This window comes from Atractosteus spatula, chromosome 5 (genome assembly GCF_055471065.1).
Source record: "Atractosteus spatula isolate fAtrSpa1 chromosome 5, fAtrSpa1.hap1, whole genome shotgun sequence".
NCBI classification, from domain to species: domain Eukaryota; kingdom Metazoa; phylum Chordata; class Actinopteri; order Semionotiformes; family Lepisosteidae; genus Atractosteus; species Atractosteus spatula.
The window spans coordinates 36728942-36750448 of record NC_142710.1 but is presented as its reverse complement, the minus strand read 5'-3'; the positions used below and the strand labels follow the sequence as shown (position 1 = coordinate 36750448).

Here is a 21507-nt window from a genome sequence, read left to right as displayed (position 1 = left end):
ACCATCAAACGCAAAATGAAACATTCCAGATTGAGTTTATGCAGGCAACTAGAAAAAATCTCTACCAAGTGTTCTTGGCTCTGAGATTTTTAAACTGTTATTTGAAACTTTAACAAATGGCTCATTTTAAAAGGACAGGACTCTAAATGCACGTGTTAACCTAGACAAATACTTACATCACTGATAATATCTCCTGATGCTTTTGCAGCCTGGAATGGAATTGCATCTAAACGCAATGTGTATCCAGCATCTTTCAGTTTAGTCCAAGATTGCTTATAACAGGTCTATAGCAAAAAAAGACACACATTAAAACCCTAACAGAGTTCTAGTGGCCTTGTTACTCCATTCCTGGAAGGAAACTAGAGAATCTTTCATCACTCCATCAGTAGTTTTTTGCATGCTTATCCTTCATTAAATTACACTACATTATATGGCATTACCTATATTTGGGTCTCAAAATATTTTTTTAAATCGCAGATAGGTACTTTATAGTAGTTATCCAACCATCCAATATCAGAAAGAAGCTTATCCTGGCCAGGGCTGCAGCAAACTGGAATTTTCTCCAGGACAAAACAAGGAGACTCAAGGAAGGACTGAAAGTGCACAAATGCTCTTGCCTTGGACAAGACACCACTCCAAGACCCCGAAAAAAGGTACAATTTAAGAAAAGCAGATCAACCTAGCCAGCAGGTCTATCCTGTTAGTGACAAAAAACTGGAGCAGAACATAACATTTTCAAGACCAAAATGAAACCCAGATTGCTGGAGCTGTGAAGCTGCAGTTGTTAACTGATACTCCACCATGATGCTCTCTACTGTTTATATGCATGTATAATATTTAATTACGAAAAGAGATGCAGCAATAAGGAATGTGAAAGTCTTTACTGCATAGAGACTTCTTTACTACTGCTATTATTATGTTAGTTTGTACAATCAAGTATTTTTACTTTTTCTATAAAGAAAATCTGGTGCTGGCAAATCAGATTTCTTTTTAAAATATAGTTTTTTAAAATGTTTTGTTGTTTTTTATCCAGTTAAATGACTGTTTAGAACAAATTACAGTACAAAGTACAGTACAAATTACAGGGTTTTATTCATGGAAATTAAAACCAAGTCAAGCAACAAAATGTTGGACAAACTCGTATATAAAGGGAGATTATGTTCCCCTAGACAAGAATGGTAAACATCTGTAGGTAGGGAAACACCATTAACAATGACGTCACTGGTTTTCACTAAAAGATGTGCTGTAAACCAACAGAGATAATGTTTTCGGTCAACTTGGAATGATCAATAGATATATTTTGAGAACTTAGTTATAAACGAAGAGGACTCTTTCTCACCTCACTGATATTCATTGCATTGAGTTTAGCTTGGATGTGCTCTGGAAGATCTTTAGTCAGGGTGTAATGATGTTTCACACTCTCTCCATGCTCTCTGTAGAGTCTCTGAAAAGAAACAGACATCAGTCATTGTAAGGGGTCTGAAATACTTTACCATGAATTAAACAGCAATGTTCCCACAACTATAGATTTTGCTTGCTTACACCATAACTGTATTACTATAAACTGCCTTGAGATGATGAATAATAAAATATGCTATATAAGGAACAAGTAATAGGTTTATTCCATGCTGAAAAAAAGAAGAAAGAGAACACAACGTTTCGGCCGTGGAGCCTTCTTCAGGTGTGAAGAAGGCTCCACGGCCGAAACGTTGTGTTCTCTTTCTTCTTTTTTTCAGCATGGAATAAACCTATTACTTGTTCCTTTGCAGCCTACGCATGCTGACGCAGCTACCCACCTGAACTACTATGCTATATAAGATAAAGATTTATTATTTAATGGATCTAATCAATTTTAAAAAAAATAGGATTTTGTAACAAATTAATGGCATCATCATGTTTAAGGTTTCATAACTGCAAATAAAACTACTCTATAAAACAATGTTATCAGTCTTAAGTGTACAACAAAGCATCTTACATCCACAGCCTGGTTGTAGCTGATTTTGGCTTGAAGCATTTCAGGTGTGTCTTTCACGCTCGTGAACTTCAAAGCATATGGGTGCTGGCGATATTTTTTCTGTCAGGGAAAATAAAGGGATAAATACATTGAATAAATACATTTTAGTGTTAACTATTTCATAATATTCCAGATAGATTTACAGCCTCGTTTTTAATTGCTATGTGCAAACCCTGTCACTGTGGAATTCAAAGGGAGAAGTTTCTGGTTTTCAGTTAAAGTCGGTATGAGAGCACAGCCATGTGAGGGAATAAGCTACTGCTCTTAGTCACCTGACCAGTTGCACGAAGTCAATTGTTCAGGTGACTGTTTAAAAGCAGAAAGAGGACGCTTGCTAGGTCAGTCTGCAGGAAGTGATGGCTATGTGTTTAAGATATTGAAAACAGTATTATCTGTTTTTGAGCCTTCTCGTCTAACCTCCTTTGTTTTGGATACAATGTATAATGTGGTGTTTAAGTAATGCATCACTAGCTTCTCAGGGAACAAAAAAAGATTGTATCTTACTTCACTGATAAGTTCTCCTGATTTCTTGGCTTGCTCAACATCTAGTGATCCTGCAGTCATCCACCCCACCCCTCTCATCCAGTTCAGGTCAGACTTGTACTTGTTCTGGGACAGCAAAATAAGCAAGTATATATTTTAAGGAGAAATTCCTTGGTTTTCGCAAAACTAAACTACAATGAAAGCACTGTATTGTGCAAACAATCATGAGTACAGAGATTAAGATGCTATGTTAAACCTAGTTCAAAATCTACCAAAAACTGACATACTTTTCCTATTAAGTAAAAGCCCTTTTTTAGATTTATCATACAAGAAACATTCAAGTTAATTTGAATTTGGTTAGGGGGCTTGAACATTTTATGCTGTCTTTAATCCAGGCCTTAAAAATAGTTTCAGGAACAGAAATGCAACCAACTGGTCAAGAAATAAGTTCAAGTAAGAAACAGATGAGATAAAAAATCTCTTTTGGGTCTTATGAACGACCATCCTATTAGGAATCATTCATAACTCTCGCACTAAAGTTAGGGCACGGGTGACTGAGTCTAGACTTTAACATTTATTTGATTACTTGGCTTTTTTTATTCTTATGCTCTTTAATAATTGATTCATTAATGATAAATAATCTACAATGTGGCTTGTCAACGTTACAATGCCAGAAGCTGCCCTGATGGCAAAAAAACAGCAGACAATGAGGTTATCATCTGATCATGGTACCCTATCAATGGGTATCCTAATGCTTTTCTTATTTACAGCTCAACAGTCAAACATCATTGCAAGAACCAATAAATAACCTGTCTGGGAAAGATCAGAGAGAAACAGTTCTTACATCACTCTGTAGTCCATATGCCTTCTTAGCCCATTCCACCTTCATGTCAGTGGGAAGAGTGGTGTAATGATGTAAGATGGTCTTGTACCCTGTGTCTGTTGCCAAGCATTGGGCTTTCTTGGCATGTACCATGTTCAGCATGTCCAGGGACGCACTGTACTTGGTCTTGGAGTCCTCATACTCTTTCTTGTACTCCAGATCACTCTGTAGCTTGGACACTTGTGTGGAATGGGCCATCTGAGAGTCTTCCTTGACATTCTTTACTCCAATCATCTTGCCCTTTGTCTTTTCATACACTTCTCTGTACTTAATCTGGCGGGGGAAAAGAGTGTCACCCGGTCTCGCTTCAGAGATATTAAAAACTGTTTATATCCACAACTCTCCATCTTAATAATTAAGCATAATGAATAATTGTAATAATATATTTATATATAATAATTACAATTAGCTGGAAGATGTTTTTATTCAAAGCAATTTGCAGGGACTAGGGAGTAAACCATGTATCAGTAACTACAGCTGCAGTCAATTACAGCAGGAATTTGGTTTTTCATTTTATTCAAGTTACAGAACGTAATGGTTCAGTAAAATGCTTGAGGGGGAATCTTGACACACAAAATAAGCAAGGCTTTAGACATCAACCTCCTGGTAAAAACTGAAATACGACATGGCAGTTTTTGTCATCAGACTTAAAGGGCCCAATTAAAACAGATTTGCTCCTGATATTCTGTTAAACAGTTACAGTATATAAGTTTTAATGTAAAGTACACACAATGTTGTAATCAATTAAAGATGTAAGTGTGTTTAAAGGGTAAATAAAATGCCACATCATTTTGAGCTGAATTTTATGCAGCGATAGAAGAAAATAAAAAAAGAATTGCCCTAGAGCAAGAGGCTTTGAATGTTCATCTCTCAACTCAAAAACAGATTTCTGAAAGATTTAAAATAATTTTTACAGCAATTCTTTTGTGTTTTATCCAATGAGAAGGAGACCTACATCACTTGCAAGATCCCTCTTGGCTTTTGCAGTCAGAATTGACAGGGCATCCATGCGCAGCTCAAAACCTTTCTCCTTCTGCTTTTCCCAGCTGCTTCTGTAAGTTTTCTGTATATCAGATAAGCAATTAGCAAACATATTAGCATGAAAAACCTTTGGTGCTTCAGCACTCTATTTCTAGCATCCAGACGTTTCCTACAGCAGGACAGTATTATTTCTAGGATTATTGTAAGCCAGTAAACACAGTGACGTCATTAAACAAAAAAGATACTTAATGCTTTGGGCCAACTGGACAGTCATTTTAGTTTGGGTTTGTTGATATTAAGATAAGAAATTGAACTTCAGAGTAAGCGCAAGAACAGACACTTTTTGTCAGTTCAGCTCAGTGGCAGAAATACAGTATCTCACTTCAATAGCAATTTTCCTTACTTCACTGAGGTATTCCGCATTCGTTTTAGCAAGCTTGAAGAGAGGCTCGTCTTTGCTCATGGTGTACTGGTGAAGCATTTGCTCAGTGCCCGCCTTGTACACTATCTGAAAGGAAAGTGTGGACGTGTGGATAAGTGCACTAGTGACCCTTCTACCCACACAGAGAAGGAGCATAATGAAATCTGTGAAAATCTAAAAAAGGCATAGAAGTTTTTAAAAATGTTTTTGAATATAAATTCATAAACTTTAAAAAGCATTTCATTATGCAAAAAAAAAGAGATTTTCTTCAGGGTCTGACTTTTTTATGTACAATTTAAACTGAGCTGAGAAATCCCAAAAGGTTATAGCAAAGATACATACATGTAGTAGAGGCATGCTTACCCCACTTTGCAAGTCTTGGCTTCTCTTGGCGTGTTTGATATAAGGAGTGTCGGCCACTTGCGTAAACTTCACTGCATCTGCTTTTTGTCTGTACTTTTTCTAATGAGGAATACAATAGAATTTTCACTTTCTTTCTGTTTACATTTACATCATAAAAGTTGCGATACTAATTGCAATCATCTATTCTTGGTAAGATTATGTTCTCAAATTGTTAAATCAAATGCATAAAGAATCTGCTCTAGAAAATGTTTAATTCATGCAGTTTAACAGGACTTTATGTGCTGCATTTGCTTCAGCAGAAGAGTATATATGCAAAGCCAGGGGCAGCACAGTTTTTAAACCTCAATGTGGAGGGGAGTGAATTGTCTCCTTTAGTACTTACCTCACTAACAAGTTCTCCTGCTTTCTTGGCCTGTTGCACATCAAGGCAGCCTTCTGTCATCCAACCAACACCCTTCATCCACAATAGATCAGCCCTGTACTGGTTCTGAAATCAGACACCGAGAAGTGAGTTCAAGGACAGTTTATAGCAAACATAATATGATGCATTAAGTTAAGATGACAGAATCCACAAGAAAACTGGATGGTGTTAAACTCTCAGCCATGGGAAGTTCGGTCATTTAGTACATTGTTAAATGAGGAGGCCCTGTGTGGCACAGAGCTGGGAGGTTCCTGACAGGAAGTGCACTGGTTTCTTTTTCAGCCTCTGAAAGATGTAAATGGTGGTTATGCCTCCTAACAACATGTTATTCAACAAAAGGTGATTACACTTCTTTTAAGTTTCTAATGTGCTAAAATTCAAACACAGTTTTCATTTTTTATTTAAGGTCAATTTATAAAATGTAACTTTTCAATTAATATTAATTATTGGGTAAACAAACGAAAGCAGAGCCTAATCATTCTAAAGCCAATTAGTCATTTACATCTTAATCTACTGTATAGTGCATTTATTTTGTGTGTAAACAATAAATACCTTGTACAGTAAATATTCTTTCAATGATCCCTGAGCTTCAAAAATGTGATAACAGTAAGACTTCTGATTTTTCATATGTACTTCAGCACTATTTGCATATTTTTGGAGCAAAAAACTCAAACACTGTGACTCTGACCATGTTCCACATTACTGTTATTATTATTATTATTTGGATGACATACTTAGATACTGTACTTATACTGTATAAAGCTTATAATAAAACATTAGAAATACAAAGAAACTCAATTTTGCCGCCGAGTACCTGCAAAATCTATGTTTCCTGTATTTTTTCTATGTCAGGCAAAACATTTCTGGGAAAATAAATTCTGTTTATTCAAAAAACGCTCTGTACTTTCCAGCTGATGTTTATCTCACCTCACTCTGTAAGTTGTAGGCCTTCTTTGCCCACTTGACCTTCATGTCATCAGGCAGCACAGTGTATTCGTGGAGCCTCTTCCTGTACTCCAGGTCACTGGCAAGAGACTGGGCCTTCTTGGCATGGCTGATATTAATCATGTCGAGGGGCAGGTGGAACTGGGACCGGGCCTCTTTGGAGCCCTTCTTATAGGCGATCTGAGGAAGGAGTGAAGATTCATGGGAAAGGTTCTCAGCAGTTGACAAAGAAAGTCAAACAGTTTCCCACCAGGGTAAAAGAAGCTGTGCAAGAACACCAAGTATGGGCTTGTTAATGAATTTATCATTTTACCTCGTTATTCATCTTGGCAACCTGCAGCGAATGCAACGTCTTGGAATCGCTCATGTTGACACCTACTGCTTTGTCCTTGATTTTCATGAAATCTTCCTTGTATTTTATCTGTTAAGATTGAAAATATGATTAGCTAGCACCCTTGCCAAGCATTTTACTGTTGTTGCTGCAAAACGGTCAGGCCCAGCTCCAAGGTGAACACTAGTGCCTTTGATATCCTAGGTGCACCACTGCTCGTGGTCTGGAAGGGTCACTCTACTAAGGCTTTCCCAGGTACAACACAACACAAGCTCACTGAGAAAGCTGACATTCTAGACAATCAATACTTACATCACTAGCTAAGTCCCTGGATGCTTTGGCTGTCTGTAAAGACAGGTCATCCAAACTCATCTCGCAAGCTTTAGATTTTGTCTTCTCCCAGTTTTCTTTGTATTTTATCTGTAAATAAACAAAAATCCAAATACTATACTTCTAGAGTAGCTCTATAAGTTACATAAATACAGTATAAATCCTGGAAAGATTTTTTTCATTTTAATTTTTGACTTAAAGTAGTACCACTTTACTACATCTTGTCATCTACAGTAAATACTGAAATTCTAGTGTGTGTTTTAAGCAGAATTTCCTGACATTTAGACAATACTGATAAAAATGATTTTTATTAGCAATTAATTATTTTAATAGCATTTCCTAAGGTTTTTTAAAGAGACTTTTTTTAAAGAAATGAAAATACAAAATATTGATGGCGCGTCTGTTGAGATCTTTGATAAAGGCATTGAATGGGACCCAAACAAGGTCCTCAGTGAGAATTCCAGTATTCTGAGTTACACTACAAAAAATAGCCAGGAAGCTCATCACAGATTACAACTTGTCCATGGTGCGGGGCTATTAAAGCATTATTAATCACACAGGAGAATTACACAGGAGCCTAGATAAGCATATTGAGCTCCTAAAAGGAATGGAATTATATTTAGCTCCACAGTAGAAATAGACTCAGACACTGAGCACATGGCTCTGGTGTGATTAGCTGTTTATGTAACCAGTAACTGGGCTTCCTTGGCTTTTTATATGGGAAAGAAATCTAATGAATTACAACCAAACAATATGCTTTTTTTCCGGTGATAAAGAGACGTGCATGATGCTTTATACAGAAGGATTTAGAAACAGGGGGATAGGTAAAAACTTAAAAATATCTTGATATTCCATATAAAAGATTTTAAAGGTTAAAGTGAAAATGTGACAGTTGATCGGAGGCTTAAAATAACTACATTTATGCTTTATATTTCTATTGTTTTTGACTATTTCATATCTCCATGCAGCTAAACAGTCCTAGTTAGTCTTCAGCACTTACATCACTAAAAAGTTCTGCATTGGCCTTGGCTTTTTTGATCTGGGGAAGATCCTGAGGGAGAGTGAATTTCGTCTTGGTTTTCTCATATTCAGCCCTATAGTTCAGCTGAATTATAAGAAAATGAAAGAAATGAGTTGTGAGAACAAAAAAAGTATCATAGTCACAGATTAGTATCAGAGTCAGTAAGATCTCAGGTTTCAGAGTGCCACTTGAACACAGAAGCACATACTGAACATTATGTGTAGTGTTATAAGTATAGCACCAAGCAAACTGCAATGTACAGTAAATAAGAATACCTCCTAGGCATTAAACAGTTGATGAAATGGTAATGTTTATGCTGAAAAATGAATCGATTCTATTAATCTTGACTACTAATTTGCTAATTTTCCCTGTTTCAACAATATTTTTGTAAGATGAATTTTATCAACTGAGCTACAATAAATAAAATAAAATAGTACATACAGAACTACGACTACAGAAATACTGTAACTTGCTTAGTGGGTGTGAGGTTTTATTTAATGGTACCTCTTACAAGTGATGATCTTTTAAAAAAGAAGCAACAGAAACTGTGATACTTTGATTAGTACAAACACACTGAAAATGTCAATGTGACAATTGAAACCTGACAATATTAGGACTTGCAATGGGAAAATGTTGGGGAATAAAAGCAATTACCAACTAATACAAAGACCTGGTTCAAGTATCACAGGTCAAACCCCAAAACAGAGGTAGAGCATTTGACTCACACACCGCAAGATTTGGCAGCTCAGAAAAACCATCAGTAAAATACAATACCAAATTAAAAGCCCATTGATTGGTAATATTGTTTTAGTAAACTAGAAGGATGTTTCTAGTAATTGGTTTCACAATATTTATCTATTATTAAATATTTAATCAGAAGATTAATGAGAAAGACAACTAGGTGTTTGGCCTCCTATAGTAGCTGAATGTGCCTTTGGTTAACTCTATGAGTGATGTTTTATGAGAAAGGCCCTCAACCAATTGATACCAGGTCGTGTGTCACTGGGTAATTGTGTTTATATTGAATCCTCCCGTGAGGAAAATGCTTTTTGTGAAGAAGGTAAATCATTGAAATTTGCCAATGACCGAGCTCAAGAGAATCAGTTGACACTTACATCACTGAACTGTTGGGCGTTGATTCTTGCTTGTACTATTTCAGGAGTGTCTGTTACTGAGCTGTACTTCAGCTTATCAACGTGCTGCCTGTAGTTAACCTGGAATTAAGGAAAGTGTGACAAGAAAGAAACAGTTTATTCCCAAGCACATCCTATTAATGGTTCATGTAAATCACAAACACCTTGTGAAATGTGCAATAGAAAATAAGAAGGTTAGAGTGAAGGGGACTTCCACCTACCATTAAAAAGCAACAGAAAAACAGTAAACATGAAAAAAACAACAAAACTGAAACAAAGTGCCTTTATACTAACACAAATCATTTTAATTTGTAAAAGAAACTTATCCCATTCCTATGAAGTATGCCGTTACAATGATGAAACAAGGTTCGGTATTTGAACAGCGTCTTACTTCTTTTAATGGTTCCAGTTTTCTTTGAGTCTCATATGATGGCGTCATTGTGGCTGGATAGTTATAATCAGCATGTTCACTCTTCTCATGTTCATACTCTGATTTGTAGGCAATCTTCAAAATACAGGAAAAAAAATGTGAAACAAACAGTGATTTAAAATGTGCTTTTGGTTAATCCAAGTATATTTCATTCAGTATTAGCCACATCACTGTGCATGTTTTGACAGTTATTTAGACATTTCTAAGTAAGAACTGGACAAGTTTCAATTGTGTTCTCAAAGGGATGTTTTAAACATAAACTGTTAGACAGATAATGTTTATTTTAATGAAGAAATTAAATTCTGCTTCTGTGTTGAAATATTTGAACAAAATTTCCAAAGGGGCATAAATCACCACAGATTTTAAAGTTTGCTTCTCTCACTGCGAAAGAGCTTCACAGTATTTTAAACTTTCCAATTTATATCTTGTGATTTGTCTTTTTCCAATGCTAAAAACGTGAATAAAAACTGAAACTATACACAATAGGCTCTGTTCAATGCAGATATACAAGTAAATGGTGCACTTACATTGCTTGCCAGATTTTTTACTTTCATGGCATGTAGTGTCCGTTTGTCCATGCCAACACCTTCATAATGCCCCTTCATCTGGTTCTGATAATTCTCCTTGTACTTCACCTAGAAAAAACATCAGTGTGTATGAGGCATTTTTTGCAACAAGTTTTATTTTGAATTGTGCCTGCAGTGGCTCCAAAGTGACAGTTTTAGAATAAACACAGCAGAATAAGAAGAATAAACAAATCACTGCACTGACTTTTACTTTATATGTTTCTGTCAGTGTACTTGAATTAATGGTTAATTGGTTGTAATTGTACTTGTACACTGTAATTGAAAGATGCCTAGAAAACAACGTTTACTCTTTAATCAGGTTCCAATGACTTTCTTTTGGCCCTAAATGTTGAATGTTTATGAGGAGTTCAATGTGAACACAAGCAGCACCAAGGAGACACCAGTAAAGTGGAGCAGACATCAAGCTAGAAAAGCTGTACAGCAGTAGCTCTCACTGAATCCCTGTCTATTTTAAACCCCTCCTAGTGCATACTTACATCACTGGTGTATTTGGAGATCTTGGACACATTTTTAAACTGCGGGGTCTCACAGTAGTTAATGCTGTGACCCTTGGTGTTCTCCAGATCCTTCTTGTACTCCACCTAAGCAAGAAGAATGATTAGCACTACACCACATACTGAAAGTCATTATATTTTACTCTGAAATGTATTATTGTAAACATGCCATACTGTTGATGTTACTGCCAGCTGTGGGGAAACGGAAAACTAAAATAAGGAAATTACATTGATATTACTGACCCTGTCCTATCTAAAATAGCACTGGAAACCAGCAAGTGATTGAACGAGTGAAGACCTTAAGTGCTATAGTCCAGGGACTTTTGGTTTGAATTTGGGGTGTGACCATAATCCATACTGCTGTTGTTGACTGGATTTGATGTGCATACTGGTCAAGATTGTCTGCATAAAATATAGATTTCACACACTCAAATGAATGTACATTCAAATTCAAACAGATATCGAAACTGGTGTTTACCAAAAAAAAAATACATTTGGATCTTCATAAGTAATAACAAGTGTGGTACACATTGTAGTACATTTCATGGGAACAGTTTTGGAACAAGACTGGTACTGAAAAATGTTATTTAAAGAAACAAGAATCTCTGAAAACTACAAAGAATATGGGTATATGAGTATTATTTGTTTTCTTTTAGATAACCTTTTCCTACCTCACTGACAAGCTTGTTGATTTTCTGGGCATTTTTGATGACCAAGTTGTCGTCTGCTGTCAAGGTGTTGAAATGAGCTGTGCCTTTTGTCTTAGAAAACCCTTGTTTATACTTCACCTTAAAAAAGTAAACAAGAACACGTGCATCATGGGATATATTGTCATTGTTTTCTTGTTATTTGTTCTGGTCTTGGCCATATACTGTATATAGTAGAGAGTGAGTGATGATGGGTATCATCACAGAAATATCATTTTTAGGTGGGAATTTTTAACTTTAATCATGCTTTGAGCAATTTTCCACTCAAATCTCCATCATTTTTTTCATTTTTCATATTTAGATTTTTTTACATCCCCTTCCAAATAAAATGTGGACTACCTGACTTTCATCTTAACTTTTATATTCATTCCACAATAGTTTTGTTGCAAAAAAGTATTTGTGTAATAAACCGTAGTTTAAATGGATAGGACCACATTAATAAAACTTTGAACAAAGTTAATACCCTATTGATCCCTAATAAAGACATGACAATTGTCACAGTTATCTTTTGGAATGCTAGTTTATGACTTACAAAAAATTCTAAGTGTTACATTTAGATTCTATTATATTAGGAGTTTGTCTTTCATTTTAGAAAAAAGAGGACAGAAAAGCTTATGACTACTGCCCATATAAGTACATAAATTTGCAAGTCTCAGTAATAGATACATATATCATAAGGTGCTATGAACTTACGTCACTGGCCAGTTCATGGGCTTTTTTGGCAATTTGATATGCAGGAGTTATCATGGCAGGGAAACTGCCCTTTCCTCTGTGCTCTTCATAGTCTTCAGTATAAGCATGCTGCCAGAAAAAGAAACAGTTAAAACATAGCACGTTTTGTAACGAATTCTGTGTTTTGCTTATATATTCCAAATATTATACAGAATTAAGAACTACAAATAGATAATGTCAAGAAATGTTACCAATTACCACCCTCTAAATAAACACAACCACTGTAATCAGATAGTTCAGTCTTCATCTATGATACAATGATGCTTCATAAACTTATCATGTTGATACATTTATCCACGATAACTGTCTGCTATTGAATATAATCCATCAAGAGATGTCAAAATTGAATGCTCAAAACATGACTAGCTGTAAATATTAAAATGTTTTTCTTATTGAAATTGTGAAAATCCAGTATTGTTATCACTGTTTGGGCATATTTAACAGTGTAACATATGACTACACTTTTCATTTCCATGAATGTATCCTTCTTTGGTTTCTATGGAGATTAAGGGATGTCACCAACCTGGCTGAATTTCTCTGCATTGTCTCTAGCAAGAGCCAGTTCTGCAGAGCCTGCTGCACTGCTTCCCTTCCCTTTCATTTCCCTCTCGTACTTCTGATGGTACTTGATCTAATAAATTACAGTAGAGCCCGTTGTCAGATCTTACATGACAAACCCTTGTGGGAAAAGGCAATGGAAAACTAGCTAAGAAGAGAGGGCTGGCCCTGACCCCAAAGAGAGACAGGCCAGTAAGGTTACCCTTAAATCAAACAGTTCAGAACACTTTCATTCTGACCACTGATACAGGTGCTGTTTTTACATTCATTTACAGTATAGACCTTTCTAATTGAAAGTACCGTCTCCTTAACCACTCCAACGTACTAAATTGATCAAATTTCCCATGGTTCTTGTCTTTACAAATTGATGATTTAAGGGTGACCTGTAAGAGGAGTTGACCAAATCTATTTCTCGAGGGTAATCGAGGTCTTCTGGTCTTCATGATGATTTATGTAATTTATCAGGCTGCTTACTCAGCTGGACATATTTAAATATTGCTAGGGTCTCGTAAAATTGATGCTTAAAAATGCTTAGCTCAAGGTACATTGATTTATTCATTTTCAATCTAATCGGATAATTGGAGCAATTAATAATAATGGATGGAACAAAAGTTAGAAGACTCTACAGACCTCTAGGAACTGAGTCTGACAATCTTGTTCTTGAGGAAAATGGTAAACATATCAGCAGACTTTAATCACAGAAAGACCTTATGTATTAACACAACTGATTTTGATGAATAAAAGAAAAATAAGAGGTGTAATATATAATAACAACTGTAATATTAGTGTTGGTGCAAACATTTTTGGATGATTTATGATGCAAGGGTCTTTTATTTAAAAAAACACTTAAATCATTTTAGTTTCATGCATCTGAGACTGAAAGGATGACAGAGAAACGTATTTAATTAAAATTGGCATTACCAGTCTCTTTCTCCTTAAGCCTTAATTAACTTCTCATATTTTTTCATTTGTTTAGAAAAAAAAATCCTTCAAATATTTTTAAATATTCAAAATGACAATGAAAATAATTACATTGTGATTGGAACAAAAAAAATCTGTTGCTGCATGACACACGGATTGCAAAGTTGATTACAAACCTTAGACACTGGATATGTATTACAGCACTGTAGACACGCTAGATGAGATGCTGCATCTGAGCATTACGTGCTACTGAATGAAAGGGTCAATGCTTACATCACTAGCCATTTCATTGGCTTTCTTGGCCACTTCATATCCTGGAGTGATCATGGCTGGAAAGCTGCCTTTCCCTCTGTGTTGTTCATATTCTTCAGTGTACATGTACTGCAAAGAGAACGCAAATCTTTCTTTTTATGTGTGACACAATTGCATTAAATGTTTTCAAGACTTCACAGCATATAGACCTTATTTCCTTCCAACTAGGGAATGACTAGGAAAAATGTATAATGCAAGTCTCCATCACTTCCAAAGCGAACCTGGGTGATTATACATGTAATTACATTAAGTGCTTTTCTAAAATTCAAAAAATGAAAAAAAATATTTGGATTGTGCACGAAGTGCATTTCTTGTGTTAAAAGATTGGGACTTGTTGACTTATTGTGTTATTACAGGAGTGAGAAATATTCAGTTTTAATCAATGAAACTTACATCACTAGCAAGCTGTGCTCCTGTTTTCGCCAGGAGTACTTCTGGAGTATCGGTGACAGAGGTGTATTTAGAAATTCGCTCTTCGTGTCCGCGCTTGTACTCCACCTGCACCAAACACCGAAGTTCAAGCTTCAGACCAATTCAAACAGCATCTTCACATTAAGATTTACCTATTACTCAATTTTTATTTTCAAACTAATCATGTCATCAAATGTTTGTTTTTTTTTTGTGGGACCAAACTGGCTCTTTCAACGTTAGATTGCCAGAGGTGAATACATACTATAGATTTATCAACCTTTGCATAGACATGTCCTTCAACTTTCTTAATAGCATTCTTTTAATCCTAAAAATCAGTAGTCAAGACATTTGAAAGTCATTGATGTTTTACAGCTTTTCACATGGAGGATATACATGTAGATAACCTGCTGGCTAATACTGTTGAAATAACAAGAGTGAGATGGGTCATGTAATATTGGACCCGACTTTCCCTGTGTACACACTGGCCAACAAATTCCCATACAGTAGAGTGTGAGGGCTGTGTGCCCACAAGGAAAATAAGGACCACTGTATTTATCTTCACCTAACTACAGTAGGTGTTTCCAGTCCTGGTCCAAGAGGGCTGGTGCATTTAGTGATTGTCATTCCAAATCGGCTCTTAACATGCTAAACGAGCTGTTTACTGGCTTAACTGGGCTTTCAGTGCTGCTGCTATAAAGAGCCCTTGAATACCTCAAGGACTAGGACTGGACAGCCCTGCTTTAAACGAATCACATGCAGTATAAATGGAAAGCAAACTCCAAGTTCTATGTTCTACTCACATCGCTGGCCAAAGTATTAGCTTTCTTAGCTATCTGATAAGCTGGGGTGATCATGGCAGGGAAGCTGCCCTTTCCTTTCAGCTGTTCGTATTCTTCAGTGTATTTAATCTGTTAACAGAAAATAGCATCACAGACCTTGACCGTAACACTAAAGCTGCAGTACAAATGAGAGAGTCTGGCATTCTGCTGCCTCGCCCATTGTACTCACATCACTCACAAGTGATCCCCCAGCCCTTGCATGAAGGATTTCAGGGGTATCGGCCACTGAGGTGTATTGTGAAACCCGTTCCTCATGGCCGCGCTTATATTCCACCTGGAAATGCATGGAAACCTTCTTATAAAGCGATTACAGAAAGTTCTTATAATGTACTGCAAATAAAGCATGACTTTTCTGCAGTCAGTATTTAAAATAAATGCAACAACTATTTTGGATTTGTTTAAGCAGTCCTTATCGGACCTTTCATTTCCTAAAACATCAGACCGAATAAATACAACATTAAACAATTTTCTCCTTTCTAATATAATTTTTCTTTGGTGTTATTTCTTAACCAAGAATCGCAGGACCAACTCAGATACCATTGTTAGGGAGATGCACTAGTATGTATGAATCAGTGAAAGGCAAACAGGAACTTACATCACTTATGGTTTTTTGGGCTTGGGCCACCCTTATCATTTCTGGGTTGGAGGCTGTGCCAGTGTACCATGATTTCTGTTCCTCATATTCTGCCTGATAGGCTTTCTGAAAAGGGGAGGTATTCAAGGGAAAGACATCAACAGATCTGAAGAGCTCTTACAAAAGCAAGTATTAAAATATTTTATAGACTTTTTGTATGCAATGAATTTCTATACAATGAATCCCGATGTAACATGTTTTACAGCAGCTGTATAACAAAGGACTTAAATTTCTAGAATTGAAACAATGTAATATCCAATGTAACTGCATGATAATGTACACCTGAAGCTGAGGTGATCGTTACTTTGCTTAGCAGTGCTGCTTCAAGGGGCTGACACTTTTTAACAATCTGACATCCAAAGAGAAAAGCAATGAATGTGTCTTATTCCAATTAAATAAAAACATGCGAGTTATAAATCGGTCCTGGTTCAATTACTGTAGATAGGTTTGGCTGTGAGTCTTTCTTTTTCATTATTTGTATTTTATACACACCTAATTTGGAATCACCAATTCTGTTTTTTCGAAACCCATCATTTTCTAACCACCTTATCCAGTATAAGGTCACGGGGGAGCTTACTCCAAGTAATCAATGGGGGCAAGACAGGATACACCCTAGACACCCTAGATACACCCTAAAGAGGCCAGTCCACCTCAGGGCACACAGAGATACAAACTTACCTGCTTGTCTTTGTGTTGTGAGAGAAAACCCACGCAAAAATGGGGACAACATACTGTACTAACTCCATGAAGATAGTGCCCCAGGAATTGAACCCAGCACCAGAGCATTGCAAGGCAGCAATACCGCCCAAAACTGGACTTTTCTAGAGTAATTTATGTAATTTATTTACCACTTCAGAGACAATTAGAAATCAACAGAATATAGTAATTTAATATATATGTGACTTTTTTATTTTAAAATTAGACTTCGTAGTTTACTTCTGCTTAAATATTCAACTAAAATTGAGGGGTTATTACCTGACTTGCAAGATGGCTGATTTTACGAGCATGTTCCACCTCCCTGGACTTCACATCCCAGTGAAAAACTGACTTATACTTCTCTCCTTCTTCTCGGTATTTGAGCTAAAGAAAATTTACCATTTCATTTATCACATCAGCAGTTACAGGAAGTATCAAAGTTTTGAAAAGATATCAGAAGAATTGGTAATTAATTGCTAAGTTCAATTGGATTGATAATTTTAAGGCATATAGAGTTACAGACCAAAATACAAACATTTCTAACTTAAACAGTTTTCTGAATCTATATTGAACATTGAGAACTTCTAGGGTGATCCAAGTAATAAATGTTTACTGTTCCAGACATCTGTGGAGCTTCATTTATTTTTCAATGCAATAACCTATTGACAATTTTTTTAATTAACACTGAACTGTGGGCAAAGCATCTTCCACGGCACTACTGACCTTTTTATACTTTTAATACACTACATAAAACTGAATCATTCCTTTACAAGTTTAGAAAACCCTAAAACAAATGAACTCTCACCTGTGAACTGTGAATGAGTGCAGTGTATGAAATGTAAACATATGTACCAGAGGAAGTGTAAATACTGCACCCTCAAAAACAGATCCATTCTAAGGGGATATTTGATATCCTGTCCTTGAAGAACTTTTGCATGCTGACTGTCACAATCACATTTTATTAACAGCCTAGGAATTCATACACCCACTGTATAGGACTTTCCCCAAACCTGGTCTGATTGTAGTTCAGGAAAAGAAGGTATAAAAACATTCTGTTCCAGAAAGGTACTGTATACAGCTGATTTGGCAATTGAATCCTCTCATTATTTTTTTAAGATCACTGTGACCATATACAATTTCTTTTATTAGGAATTTGTCTTTTCACATACCCCAGCTTGCTCTCCATGAGACACACAGACAGGGAGAGAAGCTTGGGGTCAGAGCGCAGGGTCAGCCATTTATACGTCGCCCCTGGAGCAGTTGGGGTTAAGGGCCTTGCTCAGGGGCCCAACGGAGGAGGATTTCTCTGCCGGCAACAGGATACGAACTGGCATCCTTCCAGCCACATGCACAGATCCTTAGCCACAGAGCCACCGCTTTAGTGTGCTTTTGGTATACAGTACCAGTTTGGAAAAAATATCAGTATTCACCAGGATACAGATTTGAATTTGACTGATTTTACTGTCAAAGAAGTGTCTCTAAAAACAACGATTGTATAGAAGTTAGCACACACTCGAGAGTGTAGACTGAAAGCAGGGCTGTGATTGAGAGGAACAGGAGGTGTCTGGAGAAAGCAGGAGGTGAGCAGCTTACCCTGGATATAATTTTAACTGGTAAACTCATAAACTGGGACGGAGAGTGAGGTGTCATGTCGCAGTCATGACACAAAAATAGAATAAATAGGAACACAACTCATTCCAGACCTGAAGTCTCATAGGACATAGGACTCATCCTGAACTTCGTATGAACTTATGAAAGCTTGTACACAAAGAATACCTATTTTAATAATTTTCATGAACTATTTTTAGTACTTTACTATGCCATCTTACTTTGCATTATATTCTCTTGTTGTGTACTGTAATTGGCTCCTAATTTTACTGTATTACTACATTCTACCAGTTTTAATTAATATAACATCATCAGCACAACTCTTGAAGCTATTTTTAGGCTAGCCACTCACCTACAGTACATTTGGAAACAGTGACATTCTCGACATCCTGTTTTTTTTAAATGTCTGTATTGAAATTCTGACTGCACCTTTGAAGTATCGGACAAATACATCTTCAAATATGTTTCCAATGATTTATATGAAACATTTCCTAATTATATTTCAATGTAAATCAAGACAGGTGGATATGTATCAGTTTCACTAGAAAAAACGTTTAATTGTTTAGAAAAGACTGAGATCATTCTCAACTAATAGTGTCCACAGCACAGTATACTTTTTGTGTACCTTTGTCCTTCCATTCTATACTCACAAGCATAATTTTTAAAAGTTAAACTTTTTTATCTGCTTATAGAACATTCCTGATAAATGTTACTGTAAATCATAACTGTGGAGAAGATTACCCATAGCACCTTAGAATCTTTTCTTTTCTTTTCAATATCACTCACCTCACTGACTGCTTCAGATTGCTTCTTTGCATTTAAGTTGATGGGTGTCTCATATACACTAGTGAAAGTGTTGTTCTTGGGGTTGTGCCTGTAGACATCATCAGATTTTACAGATGTACAAATGAATTTAAAAATGTACAAATGAAATAGTCATATACTACTGGTGACACATATACTTTAAACATGGAGTTATTTAGTAATGAGCTATGATTGTTCCGAAGGAGATACTATGTTATTTTGTATACAATAAGTATATGCATGGAAGATACACAAAGATAACATTGCCCTAGTCATTCACAATGTTAAAGCATTACTATTATTGCTAATAGATATCTACATGTCAAGATAAAAGAATATAAGGGGATTTTGTAATAGTCCCTTTTACTGTCTATTGAGGAAATAATACAAAAGCTTTGCTTTTTTTCAAAATTAGCATACAGTAACATACATTTCAATAAAAGTACTAATAATGCAAATAAATACACACATGCATTAAGTACTCACACTTGGCAGTAGGGCTTTTTCTGATGGCTCACAAAATTATTTGTAGTTAGGATCATCTTACATATTTCGCAGTGAAAGCAGGCTTTATGCCAGGTCTATATAAGTCAAACAGGAAAGCAAAGCAAAATTTGCAGTACTCAAGATGGCATTGAACTTATCAGCAGGACTCTAATTTTTATTTTGAAAATATTACATACATTTTTAAGATTGTATGTTGGTAAGTATTAAACTATATATTGGATCCAGTACTCACTTGCGTCTATGGCTTTCAGTATACATCCCAACACAACTTATAACAACCTTGCAAACATAAGAAGACGGCTACTGAATAGTTAGAGTAATAGTGGTAGGCAATGCATTTTGTAATTTGGCTGATGACAGATCCACAATACATTTACACAATGGTGCTATAAATCCCTGTTCTGTTCTTGTTAGTTTAATTCAACATGTCTTGTGTTTGAACACTTTACTTTCCTCACAACTCACAAGGGTTCGTTCCCAAGTATCAAAACTGTACTGGAATTGATTCGTTATAAAAATCACTCTAGAGTCACTATATATCATTTGTCATATGAATATTAACCATATGAAATATAACCTTACCTTGTCAATGCAATTGATTTTCTCAGCTGGGTAAACAATATAGCCACACCTGGCACAAGGCTGGACATTCATGTTGAAAAAATATTGTATAAATAATTTAAAAAAAAAATGAATAGTGTACAGAAGTAGCAGTGAAAGTCTGTGGACACTTGTGTTATACTTAGCTCTCTAGAATGTGACAGACTGTCCCTTACTTTAATGTATCTAAGGTCCTCCCACTTCAGCTGGGACGACTGCTCACTGGCTGAGATGGCTAGGTGACCAGAGATGTAATATGTTGTTTTTGTACTGAATTGAGTCAGAAGGTAATTTTGGTGCCTGACCCAGATTGTCTCCCTCCTAAAATACATGAATGAACTCAGTAATAAGCTATGTAATAACAATATGCACATTACAAATATGACTTCTATGCACCTGATGCTGTAATAACTAAACTAAGTGTAACATATGTCAGGTTGTCTTTGTCTGGCTGACACTGAATATTTTGTTCTTAAAGTCTTCAAAACCTTTGCTTTAAGCAAGTAGAAGCATTGCAGTTTTGTACACTTCACCACATTTTCTTCTCACTGTTTCATTAAATGTTTAAAGTTTTTCTAAGCCTTTTGTTTCAGAGTAAATTTTTTTCACCATTTTTTTAAACAGAATTCGGGAAATTCAGAAAATGGGAACAAATCTAATCACCTTGTGTAAACTTTTTGGATTAATTTTGATGGTCCTTATCTGCAGAAACGTTTACACCAGAGAATAAACCTTCATACTGTTGTCCTATGAATCAGACTTTGAACTGGCATGTACAGTACTTAATCTATTTTTTAACAAATAACCTAAGAATAACAGTTGTATTATATTGAAAGGCCACATGGCTTTAATTTCATAAAGCAATTTTGAGACAGCCATTGTACCTCAGTATCTGCTGTAAGTCTGTCTTTTCAGTCACACCCCAAAACAATTGTTTTCTGTTCCTTTCTGAAATTAGTGTTAAGTGTGGTAGGCAAAGGTGAAATCCACTGAACATACTGTATACAGTATAATCAAATTGATGCACATTGCCTTTAAGCCACCGTGTGAACCCCTTTTTAAATAGACCTAACGTATAGTACTTATCATGTTAGACTACCTATTTATTTTAGCTTACTGATCCAAACATTGAAAACATAATGACTGATTGAAAACATGCTAATGATTATACATTTCTTACACCATCTTTATGGTTGATGTTTTACGTGAATGGTGCATGAACTTTTGAGTTAAATTCTCACGTCTTTCGTAATAGAAGGAAGGACTTTCCCTTTAAATAAACCCGCTTCCTTAATAGTAAGCTGGTCGCAACTAAAAAATACTTTCATTGCTTCCTGGTTG

The 21507-nt window shown here is 35.9% G+C and overlaps 1 protein-coding gene across 3 annotated transcripts in view; it reads right to left on the bottom strand.

Annotated features, from left to right (window-relative positions):
* Positions 1 to 20274, bottom strand: part of nrap (nebulin-related anchoring protein) — a 29162-nt gene extending 8888 nt beyond the window's left edge. For all 3 annotated transcript variants that reach the window (XM_088916438.1, XM_088916439.1, XM_088916440.1), the window contains exons 1-29: positions 20149 to 20274; positions 19546 to 19640; positions 19042 to 19129; positions 16927 to 17031; positions 15913 to 16017; positions 15487 to 15591; positions 15279 to 15386; positions 14461 to 14565; positions 14029 to 14136; positions 12800 to 12907; positions 12238 to 12345; positions 11509 to 11625; positions 10820 to 10924; positions 10284 to 10391; positions 9718 to 9831; positions 9309 to 9407; positions 8173 to 8277; positions 7155 to 7262; positions 6825 to 6932; positions 6494 to 6691; positions 5528 to 5632; positions 5146 to 5244; positions 4765 to 4869; positions 4336 to 4443; positions 3342 to 3653; positions 2519 to 2623; positions 1976 to 2074; positions 1340 to 1444; positions 177 to 284 (exon numbers count right to left, since the gene is read on the bottom strand). In XM_088916438.1, coding sequence (XP_088772564.1) covers positions 177 to 284; positions 1340 to 1444; positions 1976 to 2074; positions 2519 to 2623; positions 3342 to 3653; positions 4336 to 4443; positions 4765 to 4869; positions 5146 to 5244; positions 5528 to 5632; positions 6494 to 6691; positions 6825 to 6932; positions 7155 to 7262; positions 8173 to 8277; positions 9309 to 9407; positions 9718 to 9831; positions 10284 to 10391; positions 10820 to 10924; positions 11509 to 11625; positions 12238 to 12345; positions 12800 to 12907; positions 14029 to 14136; positions 14461 to 14565; positions 15279 to 15386; positions 15487 to 15591; positions 15913 to 16017; positions 16927 to 17031; positions 19042 to 19129; positions 19546 to 19640; positions 20149 to 20220 — 3315 coding nt within the window. In that variant the 5' untranslated portion in view covers positions 20221 to 20274. The remainder of the gene's footprint in view (positions 1 to 176; positions 285 to 1339; positions 1445 to 1975; positions 2075 to 2518; positions 2624 to 3341; positions 3654 to 4335; positions 4444 to 4764; positions 4870 to 5145; positions 5245 to 5527; positions 5633 to 6493; positions 6692 to 6824; positions 6933 to 7154; positions 7263 to 8172; positions 8278 to 9308; positions 9408 to 9717; positions 9832 to 10283; positions 10392 to 10819; positions 10925 to 11508; positions 11626 to 12237; positions 12346 to 12799; positions 12908 to 14028; positions 14137 to 14460; positions 14566 to 15278; positions 15387 to 15486; positions 15592 to 15912; positions 16018 to 16926; positions 17032 to 19041; positions 19130 to 19545; positions 19641 to 20148) is intronic.
* Between the last annotated feature and the right edge of the window lie 1233 nt (positions 20275 to 21507).